We start from the raw sequence: 21,610 nt of genomic DNA on the forward strand, positions 1-21,610 counted from the left end.
AAGACTGGAGGCGTCGATGCGCGTCATGGCCGACGTGCAGGGGGGAAGAACAAGCTTGGGCCTCTCTGCTCCTCCGCAAACCTATTACCACAGCACCGCGGAGGCGAGACGTGTACAGGGCCAACAACGCCTGGGCTGCGACCTGTACTGTACGCCATGGCAGTCCTCCGCCGCTAGCATCACCTTTCTTCTTCCTCGTCTTCTTTTCTTGAACTTCTCTCGTCCTCTTTTTATCGTCCTCGGTGGTAGCTCTCACGACTGCTAACAAACAATCCCCACGCCTCGTTACCATGGACGCAGGCAGCCTCCACCAGGGCCTTGAGGCAGATGGCTTCTCCTCTGGTGGTACTGGGGCTCGCTTTGCACATGCGATAATCATAGTAGCCGGTGTCTGCGCTCTCGTAGCAAGTCTGGTCACTTTCGTGTAGGTTGCAGTGCAGTTTCTCCATAGTTGACTCCCACTGACGTAGCTATAGTGCTGTCTGGTTACAGACGTGAGTTGGGCCCCTCCAGTTCTGAGAAGCCTATACTGACCCACATATAGGAAGAACTACAGGAAGCCAGTGCTGCAAAGATACGTCGTCCGTATACTGCTCATGTAGGCTTCACTACGCGTCTGCCTTGTGCTTGTGCTGAACGTCCACAGGGTCCCAATCTACTCGGGCGCATCATGGGCCAGCTTGGTCTCCACCACGGCAGCAGCCTACGTAGAGCCCTTCAGAGACGTCTACGAGGTACCAAGATCGCTGTCGCCCTGATCCGCACATACTGACCAGTCCAGGCCTTCACCATCTACACTTTCCTCCAACTGCTCATCAACTTCATTGGCGGCGAGCGAGCCCTTATTATCCTCATGACCGGCCGAGCCCCCGTCTCCCACCTATGGCCGCTGAACCTATTCTGCTCCAAGATTGACATTTCCGACCCGCACACGTTCCTTGCTATCAAACGGGGTATCCTTCAATACACATGGGTCAAGCCGCTGCTCTCGGTAGCCACAATCATTATGAAAGCTACGGGCACATATCAGGAAGGTTATATTGGCTTAACTTCGGGCTACTTCTGGAGTGGCATCATCTACAATGTCAGCATTACAATCAGTCTGTATGCGCTCGCCATGTTCTGGGTCTGCATGTCCACGGACCTCAAGCCCTTCCGTCCCATGCCCAAATTCTTGTGCATCAAGGGCATCATTTTTGCTTCCTACTGGCAAGGATTTTTCCTTTCTATCCTCGTGTTCCTTGGTGCTATCCCGGATGACGTCGCCGGTTACACTCCAGACAATCTAGCTGCTGCCATCCAGGATGCCCTCATCTGCTTCGAAATGCCCCTCTTTGCAGTGGCTCACTGGTATGCCTTCTCCTGGCACGACTACGCCGACTCAACCATCTCGGCCGCAAGGCTGCCCGTCAAGTATGCACTGCGTGATGCGTTTGGTCCCCTCGATCTCATACAGGACACCAAGGAGACTTTTGCGGGCAAGCATTACGAGTACCGGTACTTTGACGCGCGTGACAATGTACTTGCACACGAGGAATCTTCATCAAGAGCAGCACGAATGGCAGAAGGAATGCGCTTCGAGAGAGGAGGCAAGGGCAAGTACTGGATTCCAAAGCCTGGACAAGGCTCAGAGCATGAGCCTTTGCTTAGCAAAGTCACGTCCAGTCGCGCTCGAGCAATGAGCCCTGGACCACACAAAGCTCTCAATGGCGAGGGCGCCAAGTACGGGACACCAGACGTTGTTGAAGAGCCCGAACTAGACGCTGATGAAGAGCGACTCTATGGAAATGCACGTGAGCTGGAGTTTGGAGACTGGAATGTAAGTTGTCAAAATCACAAAAGTTGCAAATTTAGCTGACTGGTACACAGTACCCCGTCATTGAAGCACATCGGCCATCACGCGAAGACCGCTTGTATGCAGATCCCAACATACTGACAGCATCCACGAATCGCAATTTGCTACAACCAACCAAGGACCACCAACGAAGGCGGAAAAGCCAGATCAAGGAGATCCAATCGTCTGTGGACAAGGGCAAGCAGCGTCGAGGGTCGAGCGCAGCAGGGTCTTCACGCTCAAAGTCGCCGCATTCCAAATCACACGCCCCCTTTAGCCACCTTCTGCGTCAAAAGTCATCATCCTCGAGCTCTGCCAAATCGGACCGGACCCAGCTTGTGGACTTGATTGTTGAAGATCGCCAAGCTGAGGAGGTGGAGCGGGTGCGGGCACGCAAGGAAGGAGGCCCAGGATGGAACGAAGTTCCGGCAAAGCATTTTGTGTAGGTCTAGACTTGAGGCAGACATGGTGCAAATGACTAACTCTTGTTGCAGCCACACGTATCCCAAGGAAGGTGAGACGGAAGAGGTGCGAGAAGGCTTCAACCCTGATGAGCCGGAGGCACACAATCCCGAGGCGGAGCACAATCTCAACCGGCCATTTGCCGTTGACGAACAAAGCGAGGAGGAACAGCAGGAGCAGGATATCAAGCCGCACGTGACGAGCGAAGCCAATCATTGGGAAACACGCGACGTCAGTGAGCACAATGAAGATGAGGAGGACCGGCTCAGCCCGTCATATGGTAGTTTCAGAGAGGAGCGGAATGCTTGGAGCCAAAACTAACGGCGCACGTCACTTGTTCCAAACACGACGCATATGCCGGTCGATCTTGTTTCATTCCAGGGTCGGTTTGGGCATGAGGATAGGTGTTGTCGGCTTTGCTGGGTTTTCTGTTTGCTTTATACCCGATTTTAAGTTCGGTGCGCATCATACATATGCTTTGAGCGGTGAGTTTCTGGGGTGCGGAGTCAATGGCGTTGATGCAATACATAATCGAAGCACTTGGATCCATCTTTCGACACGTGGGCTTTCTGGTACAGCAGTGCATAAGTCTCCGCTGTCACCCAAGTATTGGATTCGGTCATTCCAAATGCAGCACAGACGTTTCCTGATTAAGAGGCAGGCCCAGATGGCGAGCCGTATGTGGATGCCGAAGTAACCATGTGTTGGAGTGGCTTGCGCCGCCTGGAAGCAGGCCCGCCAAGCCATGGTGTCTGAGATGGTGATTCGGCAGCTGGATGCACTTGTTGAGATGTCCAGTGTTTCAACATCTGAGCGTCTTCACCAATGGCAGCATTGTGTTTCGAGCGCATTTTGGCTGATATGGGCGATGACAAGGTGGACTGGCCGTGGGCCATGTGTGTACATAGTGTATGCATGCATGCAGGACGGGAGCGAGGCTAGCGTCGAGTGGCGCATCCGCATCTTTGCACATGTGGCAGGCATACGCGAGATGGGCAAAAGTATGGAGATTGCCGTCGTGACGAAGAAGCTTTTGGATCCGTCCCCTCCCAAAACCATGATGATCGCCCGTCATCGCTACAGATCGCACTACGTGCTCAATGCCAAACACTACCGGCCCGTTGCGCCCCGCACGTCTCAGAGGTTGTGAAAATAGACCTTCGGTGTGGGACTTCTGAGCTCTCAAGCTGCGACAAAGCTGCGCGCATACTCTTACAGGCCCGAAATGAAGCAGCAACCTCAAAAGGCCACGCCAACCAACGAGGCGCATATCCCATCAGGCCAGCCAGCCCTTGGCTGTGTCTTTTCTCGCAGTTTCGGTCCGCAAGCGCTATTGCTTCTTCACTGGTCCACACAGCGCTGCCACTTCTTCCCGCTATGCCTTGAGCGCTTAACCGTTGGACCCTCTCGGCCAATCACATCCAAGACTCTGCCTTTTTGGTACCTTGATGCCAGCAAGCCTCGATGCGAACTAACATGTGAGATTAATGATCGCCATGCCGGGTATGCACTGCTATTGGGCCCATGTATACACGAGAGAGCAAGGAGCAGGCCTCAATCTATAATATGAAAGCAACTGTCGTCCCGTGGCCTGCGACTGGTTTGCTGTTCTTGAGGGCCCTGGTGGACCTACAAGGCTTTGAAGCAAAGGACCACTCAAGTCCAAGGACAACGCATATTCTGTCAACGATTCAGCCTCTTTTATGCCCCCTGCCTCTTTTGTTCCATCGTCCTTCCCCGCTACTCTTTCTTTTTTTTCCAAACCCTTCTTTCTGACATTTTTTTACGGTCTGGTAGTGACTAGCTCCATTAGAAGCGCGTCATTCTTCCAGCGTCTTATCACTATTCTTGTTGTTGTTGCTGTTTTCTGCTCAACGGTTCTCTCATTAATTCGGACAATGGGTCATTAGCTGCACTGGTTTGCAAGCATAAAAAGAGATATACATCACGGGACGCGAAAATATGCACGAGAAAGAGCAGAGCTCGCCATGGCTGGCCATCAAGTTTGGATGCTGTGCGTCCAAGGAGGATGTTATTGATGAATCGAGGGATGGTATAAGAGGCATTGGTGGGTTTGATTATGCTCAATAAACTCAATACGACGCTGACATTCATCAATCAGAAGAAACCGACATGCGCATCTGCTATGAGCAGCCTCGTGCTGTACCCCAGCCCTGTGCTGAGCCAATACATGCGCGTCCATCAACAAGTCAGTCGGTCAGCCGACACGTCTCACAATGGGTATCAAACAGTCGTGAGTATGCCACACGTGCCTCGTCTCGCACCAGCATCTCCACCCTCGCGCGACCTAGTCGCTCGCGAGCTCGCCCTAGTATCAGCCGGCCCATCAACTTTCGACACTTTGACGGCCTTGATGACTTCCCATCGATGCTCGACGACGCATCCATGCCCATCCGTCGTCGTCGGAGCTTTCGTCCTCTCGAGCTCTCCATCTACCTACCCAATGGCTGTGGTCGTCTCTCTCCGTTGCCAGACTTTGGCGACGAAGAGTACTGGTCCAACCTGCCATCACAGCTCTCCTGTCCTCAGGAAGCCCATGTCCGTGTAAGAGACTCGCGCACGAGTTCTGTGTCATCGGAGCCTTCTTCGTCTTCCTATCTTGTCCAACGCAAACCTATTCGTACCAATTCCGGACGCACAAGTGTGCAGAGTCAACACAGCACTGTCACACATGAGAGGAGATTGTCTGGAACTACCATGGGCACCATGGCCACGCCTACACTTGCGTTTCTACCTGAAGATTCACCTCTTCCAGAGAGCCAAGTACCTGAAAAGCCCTCTATTCGTCGCTCTCGCACTTCCGGCACATTGTCACCAGCGCGTGTCCTCTCACGCCTCCCCTCACCATCTCGTGCTCGTGCCAACACCGCGCCCTCCCGTCCTGGCAGCATCCGGCGCACAAAAACCGACGTTGACGACGCCATCCGCGAACTCAACACTATTGTCGAAGAACGTCGTGCAAGCGCCTACCGCTCCCAAACCCAAACCCCCTCCTTGGTCAACCGCCCTCCTCCCTCCCCCTCTCACCACGTCCCTTACCTCGCCCCCTCAATGCGCATGCAAGTGCGTTCAGAGACCCTCTCAGATATCGGCTCCGCCTTCTCAGCACCACTAAGTTCCAAGGCTCTCCCCTCCACCCCGGAACCCGCCCGCCGAACCACCCTGGGTCTCAGCCTCGCAGTCCCCCCGCGCCTCCACACAGGCCCTCTTACTTCCAATCCACCCACCCCGCCTCCAGCCGCAACACCCACAACCCCAATTGCCCGGCTAGGCGCCTGGCTCAAACGCTCCACCTCATCACTCACCTCCAGTGCAACATCCCTGCCAGCAACACCCAAGACAGTAGCCTCCTTCTACAAATGCGAAGCCACTAGACCCGGTCTCCCATCTTCCTCTTCCAATCTTTCCGAGCGTACCCTTCACACGCGTCAAGAATCCCACGGAAGCACCGACACCGCTACAACCGTCACCCTCTTCTCCACCACCCGCACCAATACCCGCCCGGAATCCCCCGTCTCAAGCATAGCCACGACCTCTCCGCCAAGAAAACTCCGCCGTGTCCCTGCGCCCCTGATTCTCGTCGAGGACAAAGAGATGCAGATTGAGAAAGTTGTGGTTTCACCTGCGAGTACGCGGTGGAATGCTACACCCCCCGTGAGCCCGAATAGGGATTTACTTAAGGGGATGGAGATTGTGGCCAAGGATGTTGGGGTCGGGGGGAGGTGGAGTCGACGCAGTTTTTTGAGGAGGGAGGGGGCGGTTGGTGTGGCGTTTTGATTGCTGAGGGGTCGATGGGACTGGGGTGGGTGATGTATTGATGGTGGTTAATTCTTCTTTTCTTTTCTTTTCAACTTTTTTTCTATGGAGATAGAGGGGGAAAGGTTTGGAGGTGGAAAGTCTCTCTCCCGATCCCCCTTTTTTTGCGTTTTCTTTTTTGATACCCAGGTAAGACATGGCAACGGGGATATTGGAATGGATGGTGGAAACGGCTTTCTTACTTTCTTTCTTTCTTGTTTGGCTATATGCCGAAACTCTTTTAGATATATACCCCTATGGTGTCTGGAGGGGGGTTTTTTTTCCTTTTCTGTTCTGGTTTCGCCGAAGATGGTCTGTCTTCTGGGCGGAGAAAGAGAGAGTGAGAGGAAAAAGAAATGTAGGATTGGGGTTCGATAGAATAGTTTAATATGATACTTTTGTCTAGATTTTTGGGAGTATTGGAAATGCGTGTGTACAGTGAGGTGTCTCTGTTGTTTTTTTTCGTTTTATGGGTTTTGAGGATGAAGGTAGGTTGTGGGGGAGGGGCGATATTTGCTGTGCTATCGGGAGCGTGCGAGTTCAGATCAGGAGACAAGAAGGACAGTAGTATGTAGTAGGGATGCTAGTTTTGTGTTCTACTCATTGCGCTTGGGCTTGAATATTCACAACTGGAATGGGAAGTAGGAGTGTTCATCGTAGGGTTGTACGGTTCTCTTAATACAAACGTATCGACTCGTCTATATTCTGTAATCGCAATTCCACTGCATATGTAAGCACTATGGGTTTCATGATACAAAAGTGTCGATTTGATGATATTCTCAAAATTCAGTTTTGTTACATTTCTGAAAATTATGTATTGTTTAGTTAATTTATTTTCTGTTCTAGCAAATTTCCTTTTATTGAAAGAATCTTCATTTCAGGTCTCGCTTGGAGTAATCAGATTCACTCCCAGTCCGTTTTTATTTATTTATGTAGGCTTCATTCCATAAATCAATCGCGGTCATACTCATCTTTAGCATCTTTGTGCTTGAGAATTTGTGAAATCCACTTAACAAAGGCGTATAAGGCAGATTTCATGACTGTGGTTTACATCATCTACACGCGCTGACAGTTCCATCACACCTACCCCATCTTCACATCCAAAATCCCATATTTCGTCCTACCCCAAACCCCAGCATCTCAAACCCATCTCCAACACTCCCGCGGCGCAACCCGCTCTGGCAATCCAGCCTATCGTACCCACAAAATCCAAGAAAACCACCAAAACGCCACAAAAGTAGCTTTGAAATCCCAGATACCGTGCCAGCGTGGTAGCGGTTTGGGAGGGTAAAAGAAAACAGAGCTAGTTATATCATGTAAGGTACGTTCGATGTCGGCGTCAGAGAGCGCTAGACCCAACTAGGTAGGAGCATAAGGTACACAGCTATATGCATTGGATGAAAGAAACACCGAGCCACGCTGGAATGCAGCAAACAGGGGGAGGAGGTGAGTTTTCATGCGTTTGAAGCAAGAAAAGCGCCTTTTACGCCCAACTCTACGCAAGTAAACAAACAGCAAAAGCAAAAGCAGCGCAACATCTCAACGTACTCATCCCACGCAAAAAGAAAACGCACGTGCAACCGCCCTAGATCCCGCATCTCCCAAAGGCCAAACCCTTTCCCGCACCCACGTGCCCTTATTCCAAGCACCCCCATTTGCTACAAACAGATCTTGCATGCTTCGGCCATCGCCGCATACTTACTTTAACTCAGTTCAGCACTGTTCATCTCCCCCTGCGGGCCAATCACTCCAGTCACCTTCCCAAAGCGGAAAAGAGGCGTCGCGGGGGCCGCACGTAATCGGCGCGAGCAGCCAATCAGCGCGTCGAGACAGCTACACGTTCCTGGGTAAGACAGGTAAGTGTTCTTGTGGTAGTGTGTCCATGGCCACGGTTTGAGAGGCGAAAGGTGAGTTTTGTATGATGCGGTTTCTAACTATGCTGTTGAGCGGGTTTGGGTCAGGGGGAGGCAATTGGGAGAGGGGACTTCCCGGCGAGCCCGAGTTTGGTGGGGGTCAGCAGCGGAGGTAGGTACCATTGTGGTGATAGTAGGTAACGACAAGGCCCGCGGCTAGTAGTCTACTGTGTAGGACCGGGGTTTCTTAGGACGCGGGTTGCTTGGTGTAGAAATTGAATGAGAAAAACGGGTAAGGAGGGACAAGTGTATTTAAGGGACATGGGGCTAAGGCTTGGTCTAGAGAGAGGTTTATAGCTGGGCCTTTTTCACTTACTCTCTCTTCGTGTCGTTCGTTCGCTCACTCGCTATCTCAACAGCACACCGGTGCTTGTTGCTTTTGCCCAGTAAACAATGGCGTCTCTGACCCGCTTACTCGCCTTGTCGGCATCTGTCGCTACCTCTACGGCCCTCACCATTGCTGAGATCAATGGCGCGAAATTCATCTCTCCGTATAGAGATCAGACCGTATCCAATGTCTCTGGTATCATTACCGCAAAGGGCCCCGATGGTCTCTGGCTGCGCTCCACAACGCCTGACCGCGACGAGCACACATCCGAATCGATATACATTTTCGGCCGCACATTCGGTAGCAATCTGACTGTCGGAGATACCATCGTCGTGGGAGGCAAAGTTACCGAATTCAGATCTAACAAGGACTATATTCCAATGACACAATTGTCTACTCCAGTACTGCAAAAGAAACTGAGTTCAGGAGCCAGTGTACAAGCTTTGGTCATTGGAAAGGATACGCTTAGCCCGCCGGACAAGCAATACAGCAGCCTGGATGGTGGTGACGTTTTCGCCGTGCCGAACAATGTCAGCCAGATCAGCGTGGCGAATCCTGAACTCCAGCCCAAGAAGTTTGGTCTCGATTTCTGGGAAAGCTTGATGGGCGAGTTAGTTACCGTTAAGAATCCCACCGCTCTGACCAAGCCAAATCAGTTTGGCGACACATGGGTTGCAGGCGACTGGAAGGTTTCTGGCCGCAACAGCCGTGGTGGATTGACTATTACGGACAAAGATGCCAACCCAGAGGCGATTGTTATCGGCACTCCTCTGGATGGAACCAAGAACCCCAAAGATACCAAATTTGGTGATTCGGTCGAGGAGATTACTGGTGTAGTTAGCTATGCATTCGGCTTCTACCGCATCCTACCGAAAACGGCCATCAAGGTGACCAAGAGCCAGACGCCTGCTCTTCCATCTCCATCCAAACTCAAATCGAGCGGAAAATGCGACGGCATTACCTTTGGCGCGTACAACGTAGAGAATCTCGCACCGAACTCGACTCACCACCCAGACCTCGCAAAACACATTGTCAATTACATGAACAGCCCGGATATCATCTTTGTTCAGGAGGTCCAGGATGACAATGGCCCAATCAATGATGGTGGTAAGTTTTTTCCCCAGCAAAATTGCACAGTCTATCCGTTGCTCTGATTCGCGTGTTGTGTTATATTTCACTAGTTTCCACAGATGTAACATTGCACCTAGCCTAGGCTGAGGGCACCTGCTTTGTTGTGACACTGACCTCGTATAGTTGTCTCCGGAAACCTTACGTTGACGACGCTCAGCGCTGCGATCGCTGCTGCAGGGGGACCAAACTATTCCTTCACTGAGATAGTGCCGGTAGACGATCAGGATGGTGGTCAGCCAGGGGGTAACATTCGCAATGCGTACTTGTACAAGCCTAATGTTCTCCGTCTTTACAAGCCAAACCCTGGCAGTTCTCTGGACGCGACCGAGGTAGTTGCTGGTCCTACACTCAAATACAACCCTGGTCGCATTGAGCCCGCAAACTCTGCGTGGCGAAACAGCCGAAAGCCATTGGTTGCGCAGTGGGAGGTTATCGAGAAGGCGAGCGCAAAGAAGCCGAATGTATTCTTCACCATCAACGTGCATTTTGGGTCAAAAGGAGGGAGCAGCAGCATTCACGGCGACGCGCGACCCCCAGTAAATGGCGGCGTTGGTAAGATCGTCGAAATAGAACCGAGTGCGACAATCGCTGACACTGCAATTTAGACGACCGTCTCGAGCAATCACGTCTAACCGCCAACTTTGTCAAGGTACGTTTTAGGATGATCTGCGGCTGTATTGTACAACGAAGCGCAAATGAGGGTGGCTGCAGCATGCTTCCCGTCTCTTTGTTCCTCGGTAGTACCAGCAATGCCACCCTTGCACAGGATGACATACGCTTCCTCTGGGCAATCCGTCTAATAATGTAAACTTGCAGCGAGACTAACGATGGAATAGGATATCCTTTCGCAAGATAAGAACGCTCGCATCGTTACTGCAGGTGACTATAACGAGTTCGCCTTCGTGCAGCCTCTCAAAGAGTATACCAGCATTTCAGGCCTCAAGGATCTCGACGCAGTCGTCAGGATTGACCCAGTCGAACGCTACACCTATCTGTTTGATATGAATGCTCAGGAGCTGGACCACATGTTTGTATCGCCGGCACTAGCCAAGAAGGGCAGAGCTGAATTCGAACATCTCCATGTCAACACCTGGCCAGATTTTGATTCGCAAATTAGCGACCATGACCCTTCGGTAGCAAGGCTGGATGTGTGCGCTTAGATGATGCATGACATAATCCAGTAGGCGGTTAAATGAATACAATAGGCAACGCCGACCCTGAGCCTGGCTGCGTTCCGTGAAGCCCAAGCGCAATGAACCCGTGCATTAGAGCCTGTCGTCTATCTTTTTAGATGCATAATCTCCGTCTGTTGAGGTGGACTGTACACTATTAATATCGTGCGTTATTGCGGCGTCGATTGTCAAGGGAAGTTGCTAATTTCTAGGCTGCGAAGACGCAAAGGCACGTTCCAGTTGCTAAAACCTCGTGCGGCGTCCCAAAGGGCATTTGGTGCATTACTATTGGCAGACGCCTCTTACATGCATCCAACCGCGCCATATCAGTGCATCAACACGACAACGTATCATGTCAGCAAGAATTGTGGAGGGGTGGATTGGTGGGGAGCAGGCGAGAGACTCAGCGGAGGTTTGCTGATCAGCTTGGAAATCCGTTGACAGCCACGCGACAAGCACATGGCTGATTGTGACGTTTGAACTTGCAGGGCTGCCCAGTAGTCCGCAAACCCAGCTCTTGGTTACATACCATACCACAAGTTGGCTACGTGCGGACGGCTCAACACCTGTCGCTCGCTCCGATACCGTGGCCCGGGTTTAGAGCGTGTGTGTCCAACATGGATCATAGCGCTCAGCTGCACAGGCGCGAGGAGGAGTAGCTTCCATTCTCCCGCCGACCAAGTGGATAGCCGATGCCCCTGTCGAATTGCATGGAGGCAGTGTTCCATTTACCCGACGCAGCTATCTGACTTTCGTCAGCCAGATCCCAGTAACCGCAGGCGGAATGGATTTCAACAACAACAAATGATGGCTTGGGGGCGGGGACGGTCAGGCCAAGTCCACGGTCCTAGTTAGCGCTGCCAAGCTTCCCCACGTCCCCAGATCCGATGTCAATACCCGCTAGATAAGGGCTTTGCTCGACTGCCACACAGTGCCGTGAACAAATGCCGTTTGCCTCAGAAGCTCAAGAGACGGCGCGGCTGCTACGGCGGAACGAAAGCTAAAAAAAAAGCTTCGCCCTTACCGGCTGAAAAACGTTGTCCTGCAGGCCTTCCCGTATCCGTGGTTCCATGTTAAGGGTGCTGTTGCCAAGGTCTTGGGAGGCACATTCACACGGCCAAATGGACGCATGGATAGTGCCGAGAGACTCCAAGTAGCGCCACACCTGGGCGTTCTGGAACGCAGACAATGCCTAATTCATCGCCTTGGCCCGAAAGCCGGAGTGGCCTCTAGCGGACAAATTGTTTTCCAAAGGCCCGTCTGCCGACAGGTCCGCGCTCCTCGATGAACGCAATAGAAGCCCGAGGCTGAAACTTAATCTGAGGCTTGAGGCTTCGTCGGTGTTTGCCAGACACTAGACACGTTGCAATCCATTTAGCATTGTCGACTAAAGTGTCGGAGCCATCCGTTGGTGGGTATCGGTGCGACAGATTTGATATCTGTTCAGACATGGTGGTGGTACTGCAGCCGCTACCGTGCCCTAGCGCCAAGTCAACGTGCGTTGCGATCATCATTCCTTCGTGGGTGTCCGCCACAATAGGACGCAGGAATTGATGGGGCCAGTTAAACGCGCTGTCTTGACCCATTCAACCGCCCCATGGGGTTCCGGGGGGCACTAGCCAACCCGGTCATGTCAACCCTAGCAGAGACCCATCTCGTTTCGAGGCAACACACACACGGTGTGTGCAAGCCCGGGTACATATAGGCCCTTGACTGCCTCTTTTGCCTGCGTCCCCCAGTCTCTCGTACTCCCTTCCATCTGCGACAAAAGCAACATGGCAGCTGCTCCAGACCTCAAAGCCCTCGAGGCTAACGAGAAGGGCGAAGATATCTACACCAATGATGTCAACAGCTCCCAGACTAGCACTCCGGGCGACCTCGATGAGTACCCGGATCCAGACGCAGGCAAGAGCGATGAAGAGCGTGCCAAACTTGTAAGAATAGCCTCTTGACCTGCCTGTGGCAAAGACTGACCAGTGTCCTAGGACAAAGCACTGGTCTGGAAGATGGACAAGTGGCTCATCCCATGGCTGTCGCTTCTGTACCTGCTCTCCTTCTTGGACCGCACTAACATTGGAAATGCTCGTGCCGCCAATATCGAGCGGGACCTCAAAATGGGAGGTCGCGACTACAACCTCGCCTTGACAATCTTCTTCATCTCTTACGCCGGTTTCGAACCGCTCACCAACATCGCCATCAAGAAATGGTCTCCTCGCGTCTTCTTTACCGTTATCATCCTTACGTGGGGTGCCATCATGACACTAATGGGTATTGTTCACAACAGAGCTGGTCTGCTGGCTGCCCGATTCTTCCTCGGTATCGCAGAAGCCGGACTATTTCCTGGTGTCAACTACTACCTCTCGTAAGGCATACCCTTTGTTATAGACCAGACAGTGAACTGATCTCGACATAGGTGCTGGTACAAGCGTCAGGAGCTTGGTTTCCGTGCCGCTCTCTTCTTTTCGGCCGCTGCGCTTGCTGGTTCGTTTGGTGGTCTTCTCGCTGCCGCCATTACTGAAATGGATGGTGTTGCTGGTTATGAGGGATGGCGATGGATCTGTGAGTTACTCTCCTCTGCTGAATCACAAACCGGGGCTAATATGTACAGTCATCATCGAGGGTCTTATGACTGTATTCGTCGGTGTTTTCTGCTGGTGGATGGTGTTCAACTTCCCAGACACTGCGAGTTTCCTCTCTCCCGAGGAGAAGTTGCGAGCTGTTCGTCGACTTAAGCTCGATGGACAAGCCCGGGCCAAGGTCGGTGGTATTGACCGCCGAGACGTCATTGCAGCTCTCAAGGACTGGAAGACATGGGGATACTCCGTCATCTACATGGGCTGTCTCTGCCCGCTCTACTGCTTCTCCCTTTTCCTGCCGACGATTCTTCTTGGCATGGGCCACAAGGGTACCAAGGCCCAGCTCTTGTCCGTCCCACCTTACGCCGTTGCCGCAGCCATGACCGTCGTTATTGGTTATATTGCAGACAAGACCAAGAAGCGCGGCTACTGCAACATGTTTGTATCGGCCATTGGATGCGTCGGATTCGCCATGCTGCTCGGTACCACGAAGCCAAATATTCAGTACGCTGCCACTTTCCTCGGCGCCATGGGTATTTACCCAACTGTCTCCAACACACTGACGTGGGCCTCCAACAACGTCGAGGGTTCGCTCAAGCGTGGTGTCATGGTCGGTGTCGTTGTCGGCTGGGGTAACATGAATGGTGTTGTATCTTCCAACATCTACGACCCCAAGGAGAAGCCACACTACCGCACTGGTCACGGTATTGTCCTTGGTTATATGGCCTTGTTCCTTTTCGGTGGAACTGTCTTCATGCACTTTGCATTGAAGCGTGAGAACAAGCTCAGGCTGGCGGGCAAGCGCGACCACTGGGTCGAGGGCAAGTCTGAGCAGGAGATTGCTGATTTGGGCGACATGCGACCGGACTTTATCTACACCACCTAAGTCATTTTGAATATGTGGTTATAGTTCTTTTAGCAACCTGTCCTGTATGAGCGCCTTTGATATTGTTGAACGTACAAAGATACCCGCGATATTGGGTAGTCTACCTGGGATCCAATTCGCCCGAACGAAGAATGATAGCATAGAAAGGAAAAGTGTGTATATAATGGGAGTTCATTGTACAGGAATCAAAAGCATTCGTACCTTGAACTATTAGTGAGCTGCTTTGCACGTGTTATTGGTGGCTGCTACCCGGCCGAGAACTTGTGAAATGCAGAGCCGGTGGCTTAAATCTCGCTCTTGATAGTGTCTGTGACAAATCCATGAGTGCTGATTGTATTTGTGAGAGGAGATGTGACATAAGAGGTGAGCCACGGCCGCGGATGGATACTAACAAGGCGGTGGCGTCACTCAGGCTGAATGAGAAGGAGCACCTCACAACAAATGTCAGCAACAGCATACATAGTAGTTTATATACAATGGCCCTATGCGGTTCAAGTTCCCCCCACTTACCCCAGAGTATCCACTTCCCTCGTATAATCTGCACCCTTAGCTTTGACCTGTCTAGACCGCACCCTAGGAGTGTAAACCCATCTTGACAGTGATCGTCGAGACACTTTACCGAGGTGTTCACCGCTTAGCACTGATAGTAAGCGCGAAGAAAAGAGTTTTCGTATCGCTATGGATCCCTTGGAATTTAAAATCCAGACTGAGGAGAGGGCATGCTGTACAGCAGACTAGTAACAAAGCCAATATACACAAAATGGGTCCTCTACTCGCACTTACTTCAAACACCAGATTTACATCATTAAGATTCCATACTTGAAAACTTTCCGTTCCAGGGACTCAGTCTCCGTTATCCACATCACGTCCACATGCACACTTCCTAATCCACCCTAACCCATTAGACTACCCTCACCACCCTGTCCCAGCCCTCCTTTCCGCTCCTCCCTCTGCTGCTGCCACAATATCCTCCTCTGCCTCATATCCTCCATCAACATCCTTATGTCGTGAATGAGCTTGTCAGCTAGATACGCCCAGTCACATTCCTTGTGTCTCGCGTGCCTGGAAGAGGCGCTTCGTGAGTATTGGTACTTGCACGTCGAGGGTTGTTGCAGCCGGCGGTATGGCGATGTGGTGAAGTGATGTTGTGGGAACATCATTTGTGGATTGAAGATGTGTTCCATGGGATTTTTGGCAAAACAAGTAGTGAATGTGTGAGGGATAAGGTGTGTGTGTTACACTGATTTTTTTGGTGGAGATGGAATTATGCGGTATTTGTACCTGTATTGATGAAGAAACAACAAACGATCCAGACACTTCAATTTCGTTCGCCCTGTCCAAGTCGTTTGGTGGATGTCGCATGAACAATCGCAATAACAGAGCATCCGCACATAGTTACATCCATCTACGTAAAAATGATACCTCCATCAATAACAATCGTCTGGCCTGTCATGTAATCGCTATCCTTGCTACACAAAAAACTCACAGTGCTACTAACATCCTCTGGCACACTCGTCCTGCCCAGCGCAATCAGGTCTTGGGTGTACTTTTTGATTGTCTCGCCCTTCTTTGCCCCAGTCAGTTCGCCCAGTTTCTCGTCAATCAGTTCCCACATGGCCGTGCCGACAATACCAGGTGCGTACGCGTTGACTGTTATTTTGTGCTGTGCCATCTCCATAGCGAAAGCCTGAGTGAGTCCGCGGACGGCGTATTTGGAAGCGCTGTAGTGGGAGAGTAGTGGAAAGGGCCTGAATGCTACGATGGAGGCTGCGCCGAGAATCTTGCCTCCGGTTCCCTGCGAAATCATCTGCTTGGCGGCGGTTGAGTAGCAGTTGTATACGCCGTAGACTATGGATTGTTAGAACAAAGCTGATCGCAGGCCTTTTCAAGACGCACCATTTACTTCGAACATGCGCTTGAAGTCCTGTTCTGTCAGGTCAAGCAGGCCTTTGACCTGGGCGATTCCGGCATTTGCTACCATTGTGTTGAGTGGTCCCAACTCGGACACTGATGCTTGCACTAATGACTGAACTTCGCTCAAGTTTGATACATCGGCAGTGTGTGCTATGGACTTGCGGCCTATATCCCGAATCTCTTTGGCGACCTGTTCAGCCTCGGACTTGTTGGCTGCAATGTCATTGATGCAGACATCGTATCCGTCATTTGCTAATCTCAAGGCAATGGCTTTGCCGCTGTTGAGGGTGAGCTAAATTCAATACATTTTACGGAGAAATTAGACAGTCTCACATTCCACGTGCAGAACCTGTGACAATGGCTGTTCTTTTATCGTTAGACGTGACAGCATAGTTCCGTGTCCATTGAGGGGCTTGATTTGCTACCCGCGAAAGAGGCGCAGCTCTTAGCGAGGCACGCCAGAGTATTCCTACTGGCAGCCGAATGGACATGGTGAGTATCTGATATTGTGAGAAACGTGGATGGATCAGTACTTAAAAAGACGGAACGAGTGCAAGATCAATTGGAGAGCGGAAGAGATGTTAGGGCAGTAGATCAAGTTTTATTTAGTGTACGTCGTGTAAGACTCTTCTCCGCACGTACAATACAGGAATGCCTATGTGAATTACCCGGATACGCGGAACATGAGCGCCGCACGCATCACCCCTCTTGCACGTAGCGTCCTAGGACCTGCGTGAGGGGAAACGAGTGTTTCTCATCCGGAATGACGTGTACGGAAATACCGTAGGAAGATCACGGGTTCAATGGCATGTCTGAATGTCTTGGGTAGGGTGCTGAAGCTAGCGGCAGGGCGGGGGGTAGGTATGATTCTGGTGTTGAGGGAAGGCAGAGGTGCGGGGAACTTCGGGGATGCCAAGCCATGAAGCTCCCACTCAGTCTTCTTTGTTGTTGAGAGCGAGTGGTAGCAACAACGACAGCATACGACGGATAGCGCCCAAGGCACAACTATACCATGTCGCGTCAAAGCATGGCGCCGCAGCGCAATCTGTCGCTCACGGAAGAATTGGAAAAGTTAGAGCAGTCCATCACCCTGACGCTGCAAGGTAAACAAAGCCTCGTGTACCCCACCAACGCGACTGACGGGAGCAGAAATCGACCAGAATTTCAGTCGCGCGCACCGCATCGTTACCACAGGTATTTTGCCTATAGTTGAGCAGTATGGAAAACATTCGGAAGCCGTGTGGGAAGGTTCCAAATTCTGGAAGCAGTTCTTCGAGGCCAGCGCCAACGTTTCGCTTTCTGGATACGAAGCGCCGGACCAGGACGAGTCTGTTGTGCATGATGAGGAGACAGAGCAATCCCAAACTTATGAGGAAGAGACTGTTGAGGAGGATGATGAGACCATGACAGGGGCGACAACCACACCACCACGACCGAGATCTGCCCAAGAAGACGAGCCTGAATCGACTATCGGTTTTGACTCGCCCTCGCTCGGCCACAGCACTCCACGTGCGCCCCAGTCGAACAAGAAAACCATGCAGATGGAAGGAGACATAAGCGATGGCGAGGAAGAGCCGCAATTTGCTGCTATGTCCTCGCCCTACGAGGCGCTCAGGGCAGAGTTCCAGCCTAACCTGGGTGACACCAAGACACCCAAGTTGGAGCCAGTCACTCCCGGCAAGGGCCAAGCGCTGCCAGATATGAGCGGCTTCGACTCTTCTCCCTTTATGCAACCAACAGCCACGAAACAACAATCATACATCAATCAGGACCCGTTGCTGCACCGCGTTCTCGATAAGACATACCGTGTGCAGGCGACGCCCATTATCAGCCCACGAAAATACAAACCTACTGGCGCATTTACGCCTCTTGCTGCGCAGCGCGGTGCACCCACGCCTCGGAGTGTTACCTCGAAGCTGCCAGCTTGGACCGAAGACTCTTCGCCGCCCTCGTCTCCCGCCCCGCAACTGCGCGCGGACATTTTCTCGCCTATGAAGACACCACGAACACCCGGTGTGAGCGTACAGACACCTGCAAAAGGCAAACATCCGATGAGCATCCAGCGGACGGGCGGGACAATCTTCGATGACAGCGACGAGGAAGAAGACGAGATTGAAATCTTTAGCCCTCCGAAAACAATTCAGTTCCATATTCCGCACAGCAAGCTTCTACAAACGCCCGGTAAGTCGCGGCACACGATTACTTCTGACACATAACTGACAATTTCACAGCCCGAGAGGCCAGTAAACGCATTGTAGACGATCTGTTGATGACGGCTGGAGGAGACATAACAGAAACCACTGAAGGCATGGACGAGGACAGTCCAAGTGTGGTGCGAAGGCAGGTAGATTTCGACGACAGTTTCTAGATGAGAAGTAAATGATGGGCCACTAAATCGAGCTGCGTGTTGCGCATAGAGAGCATTATACCCCACAGTACCTACATAGTCGGTCCATCGAACTACCACTCCTGTACTAGAACAAAGTCCCGGCCATGGGCCCCAGGTGTCTTGCATGTGATGATCCACAGTGTAGGGTGAGCTAGCACGAAGCGGGGTTTAGCGGCGGCAACCCCATGCAGTAGCTCCGTCGTCATTCCATCACAATTACCAGGCACCGGCTAAGCACACAAGAACACGACCGACGACCAGTTTCTTTGCTCACCAAGTCCCCGCAATGTCGAAGTCGAAGCGGCCGCCAACATCGGGCTATGCCCGTATAGCCCAAGCTGAAGAAGAGGAAGACTCTGGGAGCGACTTTGAGGGTGACCACCACGAAAGCTCCCTGTCCAACTCGCACTTTGCCCCTATACAGCCACATCGCAGTTCGGGCATGCGCATGAACGGCTCAGGGCCAAGCTCACCAAATTTCAAGAAAATGCCCTCTGGAAGGAGGCAGCGTGCCAACTCGGGAGTCGACATCAAAGCCATCAACGCCAGATTCGAGCGATGGGCCGACGAAATCGCGCAAAAGTTCAAGATCAAAAAGGGGAGCGACTCGGCAGAGGATGAGCCCCTCGAGATACACCACTCTGTTTTCCAAGCCCCAGACTGGGTACGACCAGCAACGGCCGAGTCCCTGACGTTCGACTACGACGTACCATCCGACCGTATGACCAAGCTCGAATTCGATGATATTGTAGAAAGCGTTAGGACGGCAATTGATATGAACATGCATCCAAAGCTCATTACACAGGGCAGCTCAGGCAGTTACTTTGCGCGAAACCCCCAGGGAAAAGTGGTGGGTGTTTTCAAGCCAAAGGATGAAGAGCCCTACGCGTCACGGAACCCGAAATGGACAAAGTGGATACACCGGAACCTGTTTCCATTCTTCTTTGGCCGCGCCTGTCTCATTCCCAACCTTAGCTATATATCCGAAGCTGCCGCATACGTCCTCGATACCCAGCTACGCACCAATCTCGTGCCTTACACTGATGTCGTCGGTCTCTCTTCCAAGTCTTTTCACTACGATTTTTGGGACAGAAGGGCATACTACAGGAAGCGGAAGCCATTCCCTGAGAAGCTTGGCAGTTTCCAGGTGTTTTTGAAGGGGTTCAAAGATGCGAACATCTTCCTCAAAGAGCACCCCTGGCCTGACCAGCACAACACGGGGTATAGCGGAGATAGGGCTGCGCGGAAGAAGAAGCGGAGATGGGCAGAGGACTGCCGACCAAGTGGGGTCCAGTCCGATGGCGAGGATGAAGAAGAACAAGCCGGCATGATGGGCGAGCACAATCAACGGAGGGGCTTTTGGACACCTGTGCTACAGCAGTCCTTCAGAGAGCAGCTTGAGAAGCTGGTCATACTAGATTACATTATGCGAAATACAGACAGAGGACTGGACAACTGGATGATCAAGATCGACCAGAAGACACAGCAAGCCACGATTGTCGCCGAGCCGCCTAAATTAGATGAAGACGTGGATGTTCAGGACCACCAACCGAGTGACTACACAAGACATTCAATGGAGGCAGCGGATCCATACGGACGACGAGAGCCCATGAGTGCAGCCAGTCGATCAAATACTCCCAGACAGAGCGGGGCAACGCCTACAGTCACCATTGGTGCCATTGACAACAGTTTGTCCTGGCCCTGGAAGCACCCCGATGCAGTAAGTAAATGTCTCTGACTGACTGACTAACATGCAGCGAGCTGATACAATCACAGTGGCGCAGCTATCCCTTTGGTTGGCTCTTCCTCCCTGTTTCGCTCATTGGACAGCCCTTCTCCGAAGCCACCCGCCGTCACTTTCTTCCTCTCCTCACGTCGAAGCAGTGGTGGAGCGATACGCAGGCAGCTCTCCGGAAATGCTTCTCACAAGACGCCGACTTCAAGGAACGCATGTATGCCAAACAAATTGCAGTCATGAAAGGACAAGCCTGGAATGTAGTGGAAACACTGAAGACGCCCGACCTGGGCCCTCTTGAGCTTACAAGGAGAGCTCGCGTATGTGTGTGGGACGACATAGTAGAGATACCAATTGCTGTTCCACTGAGGGCGCCGTCGGCAGAGATGAGAAGACGGCAGTCAGGCAGGCCCCCAAGGCTAGAAGAGGAGCACGAAGAAATGGATATTACGGCTGTTTCGACGCCGCCGCAGAAGCCGCAACAGGACCTTGTTATGAGTTCGCCTCCTCTGGAAACAGCACTTGGGAATCGTTTCAATCTCGCGCGCGGTGCTTCATTGCTCGACGTACGCCAGGCTGATGGCCGTCCTAAATCGCCAGCAACTATAAACGAAGTATATATGGGCTCACGAACCGCCGACAGGCATACGAATGGACGACCAGTGACGCAGTCACGCATGAGCTACGAGCCCCCTCGTCGGCATGTGCGCGACAACCAACATCATCATAGGCGACTCTCGCTCACGCATGGAAGAGAGGTTGACGAGTATGGGTTCGACGACGATGGCGATCTAGGTTATGCTGCAAACGAAGACATGGAAGGAAACCAGAAAAAGGTGATTGTAGAACGGCTAGAGATGGTCAAGGGCAGGAATCCGGTATTCACTTGGTGCTGAGTGGGCTTTTGACCGGACACTGACACAGCGACATGTTTTGTACGAAAGGAATGATTGTTTTGCATGGAAGGCGTGTGAAGGATTACCATGGCACTAAACATGGGCATGGGCGTATTCCGTGGGGCTGCATGGGTGGCGTTTTGTTGCATATTTAGGTTAGGTAGCAACATGGCAGTTGTCCTAGAAGGGGTTGCACCGCGTACCTTGACCCCCCACGTCTGGTGGTCATGTGCGTGGTACATGTTACGAAGTCAATCATCAGTTATGACTCGGATTCCATAACTTTGATCTATTCGAGGCAGTGCTCACGCAACAAGAATATTTGACGGCCCTTTCTCGGCGTCATCCCCGCACACGTTTGTGGGCCATGTGATGGTGGTGGGCACAGAAGACCTAGTCCACAAATATGGGATTGTTGAACACGCGTCGGCAATGACCGGCAGCGATTAGTGCACGCTGGTGGATGTCGACCGGTATTAAACGTGTAATCAACTTGCAAGGAGGAGAGAGGGTGTTGTCAAGGCCAAGAATCAGCACAAGCAGTGGCTTTCCAGAGGA

At 52.1% G+C, this 21,610-nt stretch overlaps 8 protein-coding genes across 8 annotated transcripts; 6 read left to right on the forward strand and 2 right to left on the reverse strand.

Annotated features, from left to right (window-relative positions):
- The first annotated feature begins 65 nt into the window (after window positions 1–65).
- Window positions 66–2,945, forward strand: COCSADRAFT_182683 (uncharacterized protein). Its single transcript, XM_007703563.1, has 7 exons — window positions 66–424; window positions 477–494; window positions 545–598; window positions 647–734; window positions 782–1,819; window positions 1,870–2,276; window positions 2,329–2,945. Exons 1-7 carry the CDS (start codon window positions 291–293, stop codon window positions 2,615–2,617), a joined length of 2,028 nt encoding a protein of 675 aa, XP_007701753.1. The 5' UTR covers window positions 66–290; the 3' UTR covers window positions 2,618–2,945.
- Window positions 2,946–2,983: 38 nt separating this feature from the next.
- On the reverse strand, window positions 2,984–3,713 carry COCSADRAFT_220010 (uncharacterized protein). Its single transcript, XM_007703564.1, has one exon. It carries the CDS (start codon window positions 3,564–3,566, stop codon window positions 3,099–3,101), a length of 468 nt encoding a protein of 155 aa, XP_007701754.1. The 5' UTR covers window positions 3,567–3,713; the 3' UTR covers window positions 2,984–3,098.
- A 174-nt stretch (window positions 3,714–3,887) lies between these two features.
- On the forward strand, window positions 3,888–6,515 carry COCSADRAFT_146057 (uncharacterized protein). Its single transcript, XM_007703565.1, has 2 exons — window positions 3,888–4,364; window positions 4,419–6,515. Exons 1-2 carry the CDS (start codon window positions 4,259–4,261, stop codon window positions 6,092–6,094), a joined length of 1,782 nt encoding a protein of 593 aa, XP_007701755.1. The 5' UTR covers window positions 3,888–4,258; the 3' UTR covers window positions 6,095–6,515.
- Window positions 6,516–8,250: 1,735 nt separating this feature from the next.
- Window positions 8,251–10,760, forward strand: COCSADRAFT_38316 (uncharacterized protein). Its single transcript, XM_007703398.1, has 4 exons — window positions 8,251–9,460; window positions 9,608–10,036; window positions 10,090–10,133; window positions 10,321–10,760. The coding sequence occupies exons 1-4, from the start codon at window positions 8,419–8,421 to the stop codon at window positions 10,642–10,644; spliced, it is 1,839 nt and encodes a 612-aa protein (XP_007701588.1). The 5' UTR covers window positions 8,251–8,418; the 3' UTR covers window positions 10,645–10,760.
- A 1,554-nt stretch (window positions 10,761–12,314) lies between these two features.
- Window positions 12,315–14,402, forward strand: COCSADRAFT_146064 (uncharacterized protein). The gene is made up of 4 exons (XM_007703566.1): window positions 12,315–12,590; window positions 12,642–13,018; window positions 13,070–13,215; window positions 13,265–14,402. Exons 1-4 carry the CDS (start codon window positions 12,432–12,434, stop codon window positions 14,116–14,118), a joined length of 1,536 nt encoding a protein of 511 aa, XP_007701756.1. The 5' UTR covers window positions 12,315–12,431; the 3' UTR covers window positions 14,119–14,402.
- A 946-nt stretch (window positions 14,403–15,348) lies between these two features.
- COCSADRAFT_120964 (uncharacterized protein) lies at window positions 15,349–16,641 on the reverse strand. The gene is made up of 3 exons (XM_007703567.1): window positions 16,366–16,641; window positions 16,015–16,310; window positions 15,349–15,966 (listed from the first exon to the last, which is right to left on the reverse strand). The coding sequence occupies exons 1-3, from the start codon at window positions 16,521–16,523 to the stop codon at window positions 15,524–15,526; spliced, it is 897 nt and encodes a 298-aa protein (XP_007701757.1). The 5' UTR covers window positions 16,524–16,641; the 3' UTR covers window positions 15,349–15,523.
- Window positions 16,642–16,990: 349 nt separating this feature from the next.
- On the forward strand, window positions 16,991–18,511 carry COCSADRAFT_38319 (uncharacterized protein). Its single transcript, XM_007703399.1, has 3 exons — window positions 16,991–17,135; window positions 17,182–18,213; window positions 18,264–18,511. Exons 1-3 carry the CDS (start codon window positions 17,045–17,047, stop codon window positions 18,398–18,400), a joined length of 1,260 nt encoding a protein of 419 aa, XP_007701589.1. The 5' UTR covers window positions 16,991–17,044; the 3' UTR covers window positions 18,401–18,511.
- A 168-nt stretch (window positions 18,512–18,679) lies between these two features.
- Window positions 18,680–21,358, forward strand: COCSADRAFT_120969 (uncharacterized protein). Its single transcript, XM_007703568.1, has 2 exons — window positions 18,680–20,141; window positions 20,198–21,358. The coding sequence occupies exons 1-2, from the start codon at window positions 18,708–18,710 to the stop codon at window positions 21,050–21,052; spliced, it is 2,289 nt and encodes a 762-aa protein (XP_007701758.1). The 5' UTR covers window positions 18,680–18,707; the 3' UTR covers window positions 21,053–21,358.
- The last annotated feature ends 252 nt before the right edge of the window (window positions 21,359–21,610 follow it).

This window comes from Bipolaris sorokiniana (assembly GCF_000338995.1).
Source record: "Bipolaris sorokiniana ND90Pr unplaced genomic scaffold COCSAscaffold_10, whole genome shotgun sequence".
Lineage (NCBI taxonomy): Eukaryota > Fungi > Ascomycota > Dothideomycetes > Pleosporales > Pleosporaceae > Bipolaris > Bipolaris sorokiniana.

Excerpts from the sequence above, each read along its gene's own strand:
- COCSADRAFT_120969 (XM_007703568.1), top strand. The coding sequence starts at position 18,708 with ATGTCGAAGTCGAAGCGGCCGCCAACATCGGGCTATGCCCGTATAGCC. Across the intron at positions 20,142-20,197 it reads CCTGGAAGCACCCCGATGCA|TGGCGCAGCTATCCCTTTGG; the intron begins GTAAGTAAATGT and ends ATACAATCACAG.
- COCSADRAFT_120964 (XM_007703567.1), bottom strand. The coding sequence starts at position 16,523 with ATGTCCATTCGGCTGCCAGTAGGAATACTCTGGCGTGCCTCGCTAAGA. Across the intron at positions 16,311-16,365 it reads ACAGGTTCTGCACGTGGAAT|CGGCAAAGCCATTGCCTTGA; the intron begins GTGAGACTGTCT and ends CACCCTCAACAG. Across the intron at positions 15,967-16,014 it reads GCGCATGTTCGAAGTAAATG|TCTACGGCGTATACAACTGC; the intron begins GTGCGTCTTGAA and ends AACAATCCATAG.
- COCSADRAFT_146064 (XM_007703566.1), top strand. The coding sequence starts at position 12,432 with ATGGCAGCTGCTCCAGACCTCAAAGCCCTCGAGGCTAACGAGAAGGGC. Across the intron at positions 13,019-13,069 it reads GGTGTCAACTACTACCTCTC|GTGCTGGTACAAGCGTCAGG; the intron begins GTAAGGCATACC and ends ATCTCGACATAG. Across the intron at positions 13,216-13,264 it reads TGAGGGATGGCGATGGATCT|TCATCATCGAGGGTCTTATG; the intron begins GTGAGTTACTCT and ends TAATATGTACAG.
- COCSADRAFT_38316 (XM_007703398.1), top strand. The coding sequence starts at position 8,419 with ATGGCGTCTCTGACCCGCTTACTCGCCTTGTCGGCATCTGTCGCTACC. Across the intron at positions 10,037-10,089 it reads CCCAGTAAATGGCGGCGTTG|ACGACCGTCTCGAGCAATCA; the intron begins GTAAGATCGTCG and ends ACTGCAATTTAG. Across the intron at positions 10,134-10,320 it reads TAACCGCCAACTTTGTCAAG|GATATCCTTTCGCAAGATAA; the intron begins GTACGTTTTAGG and ends ACGATGGAATAG.
- COCSADRAFT_38319 (XM_007703399.1), top strand. The coding sequence starts at position 17,045 with ATGTCGCGTCAAAGCATGGCGCCGCAGCGCAATCTGTCGCTCACGGAA. Across the intron at positions 17,136-17,181 it reads CATCACCCTGACGCTGCAAG|AAATCGACCAGAATTTCAGT; the intron begins GTAAACAAAGCC and ends TGACGGGAGCAG. Across the intron at positions 18,214-18,263 it reads CAAGCTTCTACAAACGCCCG|CCCGAGAGGCCAGTAAACGC; the intron begins GTAAGTCGCGGC and ends ACAATTTCACAG.
- COCSADRAFT_146057 (XM_007703565.1), top strand. The coding sequence starts at position 4,259 with ATGCACGAGAAAGAGCAGAGCTCGCCATGGCTGGCCATCAAGTTTGGA. Across the intron at positions 4,365-4,418 it reads GGATGGTATAAGAGGCATTG|AAGAAACCGACATGCGCATC; the intron begins GTGGGTTTGATT and ends TTCATCAATCAG.
- COCSADRAFT_182683 (XM_007703563.1), top strand. The coding sequence starts at position 291 with ATGGACGCAGGCAGCCTCCACCAGGGCCTTGAGGCAGATGGCTTCTCC. Across the intron at positions 599-646 it reads GTCGTCCGTATACTGCTCAT|GGTCCCAATCTACTCGGGCG; the intron begins GTAGGCTTCACT and ends GAACGTCCACAG. Across the intron at positions 1,820-1,869 it reads TGGAGTTTGGAGACTGGAAT|TACCCCGTCATTGAAGCACA; the intron begins GTAAGTTGTCAA and ends ACTGGTACACAG.
- COCSADRAFT_220010 (XM_007703564.1), bottom strand. The coding sequence starts at position 3,566 with ATGCGCCTCGTTGGTTGGCGTGGCCTTTTGAGGTTGCTGCTTCATTTC.